The 12,205-nt window shown below is 38.2% G+C and overlaps 1 protein-coding gene across 6 annotated transcripts in view; it reads left to right on the top strand.

The window, feature by feature from the left end:
• MARCHF6 (membrane associated ring-CH-type finger 6) overlaps positions 1-12,205 on the top strand; it is a 79,752-nt gene that overhangs the window by 58,055 nt on the left and 9,492 nt on the right. For 5 of the 6 annotated variants that reach the window (XM_036279114.1, XM_036279117.1, XM_036279118.1 and 2 more), the window contains 4 exons: positions 1,065-1,134; positions 4,737-4,918; positions 7,065-7,199; positions 11,390-11,479. In XM_036279114.1, coding sequence (XP_036135007.1) covers positions 1,065-1,134; positions 4,737-4,918; positions 7,065-7,199; positions 11,390-11,479 — 477 coding nt within the window. Of the gene's footprint in view, positions 1-1,064; positions 1,135-4,736; positions 4,919-7,064; positions 7,200-8,086; positions 8,299-11,389; positions 11,480-12,205 lie in introns of those variants that run through there. The other variant, XR_004961650.1, reaches the window with a different exon arrangement.

Here is a 12,205-nt window from a genome sequence, read left to right as displayed (position 1 = left end):
AGAAACAGATGTGAGAGAGACACATTGAGTGGTCGCCACCTACATGACCCCAACTGAGTCTGGGGACAAACTGCAACTGAGGTATGTGCCCTTAGTGGGAACTGAACCTGGGACACTCTGGTCAGCAGGCCGACACTCTAACTGTTGAGCCAAACCGGCCAGGGCCAGAGAGAGAAGTATGAATGACTTTCTCAAGCAGTGAAAGCTGACCAAGCCTCACGACTTCCTCCAGGAGTGTTCTTGCTTGTCCTTTTCAGTCTTCCCACTGGAGCTCTGCCTGCTGGGCTTGGGCAGGCTTGTGCCTGGTCTGGTAGAAGGCAAGCAGCAGTCAGTACCTCTCTGCCCAGGGAGCTGTGTGCCATTTTGATCTTCTCAGTACCGGAGCCAGTGGCTGCACGTGGCTGTTTACATTTAAATTTAATTAAAAATGAAGACAGCTTGTGAATATGTGGGATGATAGATATGTTAATTATCTCAATGGTGGAAGTTTCCTCACAATGTAATGTGTCAGGTCATGTGATACACTTTAAATATATTATAGTTTTATTTGTCAACCATATCACGAAGCAGGAAAAAAATACATTTTTTTGTAGGATACACACATAGTAAATACAATATAAGATTTCATGACTCGTGCACATTGACCCCATGTCAAGTGCTCAGTGGCTCCTTTGTTGGAAGTGCAGTACTGTTAGAAGCTTTCCCTTCATGAATAGTTGTTTTTGAGAATTTGATTTAAAAATGAATATTCTTACTTTTAATTAATAGAAAAAATTTAAGCTGATTATATTTTTATTTTTATGCTTTCTGATTAAACATATATTTACTTCTTGCTGATGTATCTGATTATGTGAAAATGGACATTTATTTTCCTTTTGGAGGAAATTATAGGTAATTTTATCTAAAATAAAAATTTTATTTCTATGTAAAATGGAAGGAACTCTGGAAATACCAATACAGATCATTTGTTTTTACTGGGAGAATTATGTTGATTCTTTGAAAGGTGCCATAATAATGCACGGAGCTCATATGAACCATTTATGCACTCTTGTTTTGCCTTGCAGATATTTTTGTTGATTGTCTTCATGTGCATAACCTTACTGATTGCCAGCCTCATCTGCCTTACTCTACCAGGTATGAGCTTATCCTAGCTTTCCACTAATGATGTCATGGAAAGGTACTCTGTTTTAAAAGGGTGTATCTTGCTGAGATATGACCATTCATCAGATATAAAATTGAAATGGTTTTCCTTTTATTTCTGATTGAATATGGGATATTGATCTATTTAGGGTTCTCCATCTCATTGGACTTCGTTGTTTTGGAGCAGGTGGGGACAAAGGATATAATTTGTGATTCATTTTTGGGGGTAAAGTACTTGTGGTTAACAGTTTTCATGGACATTGTCTTATTACAATATGGGTTTTCAAAAAGTCATCTGTGTTTACTTGTGGTTAACAGTTTTCATGGACATTGTCTTATTACAGTATGGGTTTTCAAAAAGTCATCTGTGTGGCTTAAGTCATTTTCTTCAAGCCAACTTTTGATGTTAATTATGTTTGCTGTCATCAAGTAATTCTCTTTTCATTCTACTGCATGCTGTTGCTAGAGGCCTTTATGTAGCCAGCCTGTTTCATTTTTATCATCTGGTATTCACAAGTACTCATCTTTTAGTTTCAGTTAAGCAACATTTCTTTATCTTACATGAAGCTGTAGATGAATATAGTAGTTTGTCATCTCCAGAGGTCAAGGGTAAATGGGGGTGGAGACCAAAATCAGTGAGTGATGAAATGACAGGAACAGCTTGCTGCCCCCACCCTCCTATTTAGTATGTATAGTGAGCCAGAAAATTATAAATCATACTGATAGGTGTTAGGCATTTAAATAATCATTAAGTAGAAGATAATTTTGAGCTCTTGTAAAGCATATAAGTGTTTACTGAGTTAGTGTCATGATTATAATACTAACTCAATATAATTTTATAAATCAAATTTGTATTAATAAGTACTTGATTTTTCCCATGAGGGCTAAGGCTAGGAAAGAGCAACTAGGAAGTGTTAATTTCAGGGGAGGTTTCTAAAATATATATATTTTCTTATTTATTTATTTTAATCCTCACCTGAGAATATTTTTTTCTATCTTCAGACAGAGTGGGAGGGGGAGAGAGAGAGAAACATCAATGTGAGAGACACATCGACTGGCTGCCTCTTGCACTACCCCAACCAGGGACTGAATCGCAACCAAGGTACATGCCCTTGACCGGAATCGAACCTGCGACACTCTGGTCTATGGGCTGATGCTCTAACCACTGAGCAAAACTGGCCAGGGCTATTTTCTTTCCTTTTTTTACATATGGTTTTATTGATTTTTTCGAGAGGGGGAAGGGAGAGAAATGAAACATCTATGTGAGAGAGAGTCATTGGCCGCCTCCTGCACACGCCCTCCTCCCCCCTCCCCGGGATTGAGCCTGCAACCCAGGAATGTCCCTGAACCGGGGATCGAACTGGGACTTCTCAGTCCACAGGGCAATGCTCAATCCACTGAGCCACACCAACTGGGCTATATATATTTTTCCTAATCTGTAGGAATTGTGATCTACCTTAAACTGATAAAAATATTTTTCCTTTATTACTGTTTCTGCATAATAATTTTTGTCCTCTGAACTTTGCTCTTAAGCTCACTACTCAACACAGTTGTTAAAATGATAAAATTGCATTAACCATTAGGTGTAATGTAGTAAACATATTGCTGAGAAAACTTAGGTTTTGAACTTTGTACAGTTTTACATTTATCATTTTTATGTTCTATTTTTGTACTTTATCAGAAATATTTAGAAAATGTTAACAAAAGAGGGAAACCTAGGTTTAGTACTTGAATTTGGCAATAAAAATACTTTTAATTTCATTGAGGATTGTTAACTAAATATTTCTCTGCTAGTCCAGTCCTACCATCTAGTGGAAAGAATGCAGTTATATTTAGTCATAGAAATGCTTAGTGTTATAGTACACATTTAAGGTGGTGAGGATGCAGATTTCCCCCATAGAATACTTTTCTGTAGCTACAATTTAATTGATGATAACTACAAACTAAAACCTAATCCAGTCTATTCGAAAACACTTTTGATTAGAAGTATATGAAGTATGGAATAGAAAATGGCCTTCAAATTTTTGAAAATCAAAAAACCAAAATTCTCAGAGTAGAAATATATATAAACACTAGACATTTTTTTTTTAATCCTCACCCGAGGACATTTTTGCATTTATCTCCAGATAAAGCAGGAGAGAAGGGAGGAAGAGAGAGAGAGAGAAACGTCGATGTGAGAGAGATACATTGAGTGGTTGCTACCCACATGACCCCACCCTGGGCCGGGGACAAACTGAAACTGAGGTACGTGTCCTTAGCTGGTACCAAACCTAGGACTCTCAGGTCCGTAGGCCGATGCTGTAACCGCTGAGCCAAACTGGCCAGGGCAACACTAGACATTTTTACAGAATTGTCAGTGATGATTATTGTATCTTCAAATTAACATGTATATGTGTTCATCTCATGTAACATTTACATGTATTTGTCTTTAAAAATGAAATGATCTTCCCATCCAAGTCATTTGTAAGGCTGCAAAGCAGTTTACTTATCAGCATTATGTTCTATAAGACTTGACAGTTCAACTGGTTTAGTTTTATTGGAGACGGTGTGATTTCATTGGTCAAGAGCATGAGCTAAGTCATGTAGACATGAGTTCAAATTTAACCTCTACCCTTGTGTGACCTTGATTGGGTAAGCTATTGTTGAGCCTAGGTTCTGTGGAAGTAGTAACTACATTGAGGAATTGTAAGGGGGATTAATGAGATAATATATGATAATTACCCCGGACAGCCTTTTTAGGTATTCAAAAATAGCAGATAGTTCTATATTAAGGAAAAGTTGGTTCATAAAAAAATGCATTGTAAATTTAGGTCTTGCTGTTCTCTCTTGTTAAGAAGTAACCATGTAAAGAACATTACTAAATAAATGATTTTGCCTGAGAGTTAATTTTTTGTGTGAGTACACTGAAGAATTTATTTGTAGTAACTCTGTATCTGAGGCTTTGTCTCAGACAACTTTCAAATCTGTTTCCTAAGTTTCAGTATATTTAGGTCCTGATTTTTTCCAAGAAAATTAATGATATTATTTGGTTATTGTGTTTTCAAATGTTGTTGTGCCCATTTCTTATTAAAATAAGCTTAGTTTTCTGTCTAGACAAATAAGTCATTTGAAAGAAATTATTTTAAATTGTTTGTAATGCTTCTAAATGTTAAAAGTATTAACAGCACAAATAATAGGAAATAAATTCTCTAATTTTGTCTTATGTGCATAATGATTTCATTTGGTGATAAAGACAGTGAAAACAACAACCCCCTTAAGATTTTTCAGTCCTGAAAGAACAAGTAGTTGGCATGGCAAGTCAGAATGCATGTCACAGAAGAGCTCGTCCCCAGTGATTAGCTGTGTTTTGGTTATGTTTTAATCAAATAATTGCATTCTTCCGAGTTGGTGAGGTTTATGGGTTTTTTGTTTTGTTCTGGGTTTTGTGTGTGTGTGTGTGTGTTTCCTTTTAATAAAGACAGTGATATATCAAAATGTGTTATCTTTCGACTAATCACTTAAAATGATTGAAAATACCAATAGTACAACATCAACATTAAGGTTGTAGTTCTCTTTTTGTAGCCAAGTGTCTTATTTATCAGCCTTTCTATTTTCAGTATTTGCTGGCCGCTGGTTAATGTCATTTTGGACAGGGACTGCCAAAATTCATGAGCTCTACACAGCTGCTTGTGGTCTCTATGTTTGCTGGCTGACCATAAGGGCAGTGACAGTGCTGGTGGCATGGATGCCCCAGGGACGCAGAGTGATCTTCCAGAAGGTTAAAGAGTGGTCCCTCATGGTAGGTTTTTTCTAAAGACTGATCTTATCTGATAGGAGTAGTGGATATTTTTCAGTTTATTTCTTTAAAACTTTTCACCTTTGTTTCTTCATTATCCAGATAGTGTCATTTCTAAGAGTTATTTCTTGAATTAGAAGGGATAGTTCTTTAATACAGTAGCTTTCTGGTTCATTCTAAGTACTACAGTCAAGTATATTTGAGAGGTAAAAGAAAAATCATGTTATTAAGTGAGCTAGTAAGGCTCTTGAGTAAGTAAGATAATTAGAAAACTTATTTTGGAGATTGACTATATTTGTAAGGAATAAGGTATTCTGTAGAATTTAAAATCAATTTGTTAAAGTAGAAATTTTCTTTAATGATTTTTTTCCCTAAAATTTAATTTTTTGATCTATTTGAATATATAAAATCTTGACTTCAGGATGGAGTTAGTGTTTTTCATATAAATGGGATTTCTTTAATTAGACAGTATATTGCCAATTCAAGAATGTCTTGGTTAATGTAAAAGTGTAGTAAGTAATAGAGATTTTTACTCTTTTTTTCTTCGTTGATTTTTTAAATCCTCATCCGAGGACATTTTTCCATTTTTTTGTTCAGACAGAGTGGGAGGGAGAGGGAGAGAAACATCGATGTAAAAGGGACACATCGGGTGACTGCCTCCCTCATAACCCAGCCAGGGTCGGGGACAAACTGCAACCGAGATATGTGCCCTTAGCGGGAACCGAACCCAGGTCTCTCTGACTGCAGGCCGACGCTCTAACTGCTGAGCCATACTGGCCAGGGCTCTTTATTGATTTTTAGAGAGAGAAAGGCAGAGGGGGAGGGAGAGAGAACATCGATTGGCCACCTCCTGCATGCTCCCCAGTGGGGATCGGGCCCACAACCTGGGCATGTGCCCTGACCAGGAATCAAACTGGCGACCTCTTGGTGCATGGGTCGACACTCAACATCTGAGCCACACCGGCCGGGCGAGATTTGTACTCTTAATAAAGAACTTAATTGCCTCAAAGATGGGGTAAAATGTCACTGTAAGACAGTGGTTCAAGTGGCAATTTATTGATTGTAATGTTGGCCACGACTGGTAAAAAATGTTTAGGTAACTGCTTATGCCTTTTCATTTGTATAACCAACTCTTGTTTTGTATCTGAACTTATATTTTGGTTTCAGTGAAAGTTTAATATCTATTTAATATTAATGTTGAAAGAAAAACAGATTCATTGTGTATTATGAGTGGGAGGGTTTGTTATTTAATCTATAAGATAATGAGACACAACTATATTTAAAATACAGAACCAGCTAATTCTAGTTTTCTTTTGATATTCTTTCATATCATCAATTTGCCATGTAAAGGAATAAGTACTGTGTCTTCATGCACACCATATTATCTCTTATTGAAACATGTACTCACTTAGGCTATCTTAAGATAAGGGAGGTCATCAGACATCAAGGCCACTTTAAAGACTGATCTGTTGTCAGGATTTCATAATGGCTCTTTCATCTTATCTCTTTTTTCTTTGTGTAGACTTTATTTTCATCTTACCACTTTGTCTAAATTCTAGAGCTGCACTATTTAATACAGTAGCCATGTGGCTAATGGCTACCATACTGGAAAATGCAGATATAGGACATTTCTATCATCATAGTAGGTTCTGCTGGACCATACTGTTCTAGAGGAAGCCACTTTGATCAGCTTGATTAATTACCTTAATTAGGCCTCTGCAGAGCCCTTTTCTTATACCAGTATATCTCAGGGGTCATAGGTCAGCTTGTGGGTGGGTCAGCATGGGATCAGAGGCCTGGGACAATCAGTAGCTTTTCCTAGACAAACAGAAGCCTACTACTGAGAATGAGATTGAGAAAAACAACAGAGCCACCTGGTTAATATATGTAATAAAAAGAATTTCTATACGTTTGTAGCAGCAAAGTATACTAATAACATGTTTTCATTATAGCTTGAGCTTTGATAGTTATATATTCAAATCTCATTTAAGCATGTAGCATGAAGCGTGTTTAAATTGTTTAAGGTAATACATTCATTCTTTTAGACATAAGGTCAAAGAAGAAAAATAACCTTCCAAATGAAATGAAGAGCTTGGCTAAAAAGTCAGAAAAACTTTCATTAACAACATGGCCTCTCTTTTCTTAATAGATAATGAAGACTTTGATAGTTGCAGTGCTGCTGGCTGGAGTTGTCCCGCTCCTTCTGGGGCTCCTGTTTGAGCTGGTTATTGTTGCTCCCCTGAGGGTTCCCTTGGATCAGACTCCTCTTTTTTACCCGTGGCAGGTCAGTGCGTGTCTTTTGCACATGATAATTCTTTACAGATTTGGCATCTGAAAAATCCTTAATTTAAAAAAAAATTTTTTTTAAGTGATTTAAAGCATTTTGTTTAGAAAGACTCCGTAATTTTTTCTATTTCAGGAACTTTTTTTTTCTTTATTGATTTTAGAGAGAGAGGAAGGGAGAGGGGGAGAGAGAGAGAAACATTGATGAGAGAGAACATTGATTGGCCACCTCCTGTATGCCCCCAACTGGGGATTGGGCCCACAACCTGGGTATGTGCCCTGACTGGGAATGGAACCGGCAACCTCTTGGTGCCTGGGTTGACGCTCAACCACTGAGCCACCCTGGCCGGGCTATTTCAGGAACTTCTGTAATATTGATTAAATAATGCATTTTATTCTGTGGTTTTCAAAGTATGTAGGTTATATATAAGTTCTTTAGACCTTATGTTATAGGTTAAAATGTCACTATTCATTTAGGCTTTACCAATATTTAAAGATACAGACCAGCGTGTGTTGACCTTTTTACCTTTAGGGTAAAATAGCTTGCTCCTTTGGCTTTGAGACTTTAAGCAGTAACTTATACTTCTGAATAATTACAGCATGTTATCCCGCAAAGTCAAAAGAGCATTTTGAGGGAACGTATGTAGGTCACAGCAAAAGTCTTAAAGCTTATGGAAAAAGACATTTTAACTTTTCTGTAGTACTTAGAGCCTGAAGTTAATGTCATAGACCTCAAGTTTTTAAGAGATATTAGGGGAAAGAGCTAGGCATTAACTTTAGTCATTCAAAAGCTTTTCAGCCTTGTTCTTACCTCCTCCTAGTACATTACAGTGGATTTTCTGGAAATGAAAATTATTTGGTATGTTTTTCTCTTCCTCCACTTTCCAGATAAGGAACCTCTACAAACTTTATTAAATAGCAGATATATACTTGACTATATGAATGTGTGTCAAGACCCTGTACTGCATAACTCAGATGGAAATGAGGCTAATGCAGGAGCTTCTTAAGGACCTTACAGGCTGGTGGAAAAGATTGACAAGGACACATGTAGACTGTGCCGTGACTGGGGCAAGCACAAGGAGTTATGTCACGTAGGAGAGGTATTTAACCAGCTTTGGGAGTATTCTGATAATGGTTGTCTGTAGGAGATAATGTCTAGGACAGCCTAATAGAGTAGGGAGGAGTGGGTAAAAAAGGAAGAAGTGTTCTAGGAAGCACCTCAGAGTGAGCCAGAGGATATGTATGTAGTGAACTGCCTCTAATCCAGTGTGCTCATAAGTTAGAATAGGAGAGAAAAGTGAGCAGGAGAGGGAAGTCATTAGGCATATGACATGCCTGTCTGAGAGCTGTATTGCAGTGTAATCAAATTGCATTAGTGTTGGAAGGAAATGACACCAGATAATAAAGGTAGAAAGACTAACAGCATTAGAAGATCATTGTTTTGTGATAGTTAACAAAAGAATTGAGTTCAGCAAAGATTGTTAGTGAATGCTGACCTCATCAGATGAAAATTGATAGGTCTTCAGTTACTGTTTCTATGTAACAAGTTAATTTACACTTAGTGGCTTAAAACTGCCATTTATTTTGTCCAAAGAACCTGAGGGTCAGAAATTAAGACAGGACATATGACCTTGTCTCTGCTCCATGTTATCTGGGGCCTCAGCTGAAAAGATTCAGTTGCTGAGTGATTTGACAGCCCTGGCTGGAATCATTTGGAGACGTCATCACTCACTGAGGGTCAGTGCTGGTTGTCAATTGTACCCCATCTGGGCTGTTGGTTGGAGCCACTGGATGTACCTGGACTTCCTCACAGCTTGGTAGCCTCAAGGGAGTGGGGCTTCTTACATTTTGCTTCAAGGAAATGAGTGTCCCAACCAGTAAGGCAGATGCTGCATTTCCTTTAGGACTACATCTCAGATGTCCTGCAGCCTTATTTTTTTCACTGTATTTTATGGAGAATAAGTAACAGGTCAGTCCAGTGAAGGCAAGGGGTAGTAGACCACCTACCACTCGATGGGAAAAGAATTTGTTGGCATGCTTTGGCACCATCACAATGCAGAAGTGATTATTTGCCTCGTGACACAGTATTACCTTACAGATTACTTGATAGTCTCAAAGGGAAACACACACCTTTTCAGTGGAGGGATCAGGTGGTTGTTGCCTTGACCCAGTGATCGCCGCAAATGCATCAGACAGGTAGTATGTGCTTCCTGGGGTCATGCAAGATGTAGCATTGAAGAAGAGCAAGGTAGTCCCAACATCCAGGAGCTGGCCTGGCACTATCAGCTAGGCCTTGGTGTTCTGTTGGGCATAAACAGTTTCATAGAACTTTCAGCATTACATAAGATCACTCTAACCATGATGGATCAAGACAAAAACAAGATCCTGCCATAATCATGTCTGAACACAGGTAAAATGTGAGTATTGTTCAAACCACAACAATGACCAAATATTTCTGGTCCTGGCAAACATGATTAGCTGCTGCTTCATCACCAATACAGGTTTAGCAGTCTGTTCCTCAGTCATTTATTAAGATACCCGATTATAGATCCTCTACTTTCTAATAACATCTGACACAGAACAAAGCCCTGCTTCCTCAAATCCTCCCCAAATCACCTCACATAAGCCCAAATCCTGTATCAAACCCTTCTTAACATACTGTTACTAAGCACCCCCAGTTCCCCATTCTGTGTTCTCCCTCACCTCAGTGAGTAGTAAATGCAACTTGTTCGGTTACATGTGTGTTCTTGGTGGTCTTGACAGTACCCAGCATTGTCACCTTGGAGACTTATTTGAAACTATCCAATTTCAAGAATGATTATATGTTGTGACCCAGCAGTTTCATTCTTCAGAATCTGCTGTGAAGAAACATTTACATACGTGAATGTAGAAGGGGGCAAGAACAAGGCTGTTTCTGCTATTCTATCATTTTTTATAATGTAAAAAAAATTAAAAGCAACCCAGATGTCCACTAATAGAGTGACTAAATAAAATGGTAAACCTTTGCTTTGGAATTCCGTGTTGCAGTTAAAAGAATGAAGTGGAGCCCTGGCCAGTTTGGCTCAGCAGTTGAGCGTTGGCCTGCCGACCAGAGAGTCCTGGGTTCGGTTCCTGCTAGGGGCACGTACCACCAAAAAAAAAAGAAAGACTGAAGTAGAACTGTGTTTTTATATAGGTATCTCTCAGATACATATTTTTAATTCTTAAATTAGTTAAAAATTTTATGTATTATTTCTTGATTTTAGAGAGAGAGAGGGAGGGCGAGAAAGAGAAACATCTATCTGTTCCACTTATTTATGCATTCATTGGTTGATTTTTGTATGTGCCCTGACCCAGGATCGAATCCACAACCTTGGTGTATTGGGATGACCCTCTACCCAACTGAGCTATCTGGCAGGGCTCAGATATGTTTTTGAATAGGGGAAAAACACAAGTTGTAGACAGATATGTGCAGCATGGTGTCCTTAATATTAACATTATGGACTTTGAAAGCAGAACAACTTGCTTTTTCTTCATTCTTAACTTTAAGCTACTTGCTTTTCCTACATCAAGCAGCTGCAGATCTGTGGGAGACTGAGGAATTCTAGCAGAGGAGCTAGTGTGTGTCCTGCCTGTGGGAAAAGACTGGAAAGCAGTGGATCTTGAAAGAGTTTGAACCTCAGTGATCTGTGTACCTCCTCAGTGAGGCATCTCCCACAGTGAGGAGACTGGTGTGGGAGTGGAGGTTCTAGTAACAGTTCAGCAGAACTGTGAATGCACCAAGCTAGAAGCTCTCTGTGAGCCTTTGGGATGGTTTCCTTAGGCCAAGCATGGCTTCACATGTTGACATAATCAGCTCAGCTAAAGCCAGTAAAACAGCCTAAGAATGGTTTGATGAAATAAAATCATGGCACTATTTTATTTATTTGCTCTTTGTGATTTCCATGAATGTTTATACTCCTAATTCTCTTGGGGAAATAATGTAGATTTCTGAAAGATCCAAAAAAGATTTTTGATAGAAATGTTGATCTTGAGCCATTGAGGAAAAAAAATTTCCTGTATTTTCCAGCATGTTAGTCTTCTATAAAACTCTTACTCATCCTGCAGGACTTCTGTTTTGAATGAAATAATTAAGAAAATTATATGGCCTCTATGTTGGGTTTATTGCTAAAAAGAACAAAAAATCTGTTAAATGTTATTTAATCAATCTAGGACTGGGCACTTGGAGTCCTGCACGCCAAAATCATTGCAGCTATCACATTGATGGGCCCTCAGTGGTGGTTGAAAACTGTGATTGAGCAGGTAAGCAAAATAATTTTTCTGAAAAAGACTGGGAGTAACAGTGATTACGTTTAGCTGATGGGACTCATTTTTCATTTTTTAACCTTTCTGAGTTTTCTATGTTTTATTTAATGAGTATATATAACTCTTTTTTATTTTATTTTATTTTTTGGTATGTGCCCCTAGCGGGAACTGAACCCGAGACTCTCTGGTCCGCGGGCTGACGCTCCAGCCGCTGAGCCAAACCGGCTAGGGCTATATAACTCTTTTTTAAAAGGAGAAGTCAGCCCTACTGGTTTGGTTCAGCAGTTAGTGTCGGCCCGCGGACCAAAGAGTTGCAGGTTCGATTTCGGTCAAGGGACATACCTTGGTTTTGGTTCAGTCCCCAGTCCTGATTGGGGTTCTGTGGGAGGCAACCAGTTGATGTGTCTCACATCGATGTTTCTCTCTCTCTCTCTCTCTGTCTGTCTGAAAATAAATGGAAAAATATCCTCGGGTGAAGATTTAAAAAATAAAAATAAAAAAAATAAGTCAGTTTGCTCTTTTATCACCATGAATTTTCATTGTCCACTCAAGATTCCCCTTATCTGAAGGTTAACCAGTAGTTTAAAGAACCTAGAACCTTATCCAAAGTAAAGGCAGAAATTAGCATATGTGCTTTATTTCAGGGCAGGTGTTCTGATGGAGGCTTATTTAGGTTTCTAAATCTGTAGTAGGGGAAAAGCTATTGTTCAAGGCAAAAAAAAA

The sequence above is a fragment of the Molossus molossus genome, unplaced genomic scaffold (genome assembly GCF_014108415.1).
Source record: "Molossus molossus isolate mMolMol1 unplaced genomic scaffold, mMolMol1.p scaffold_m16_p_3, whole genome shotgun sequence".
In the NCBI taxonomy this organism is placed as follows: Eukaryota; Metazoa; Chordata; class Mammalia; order Chiroptera; family Molossidae; genus Molossus; species Molossus molossus.
This window is presented reverse-complemented; position numbering and strand designations above follow the sequence as displayed.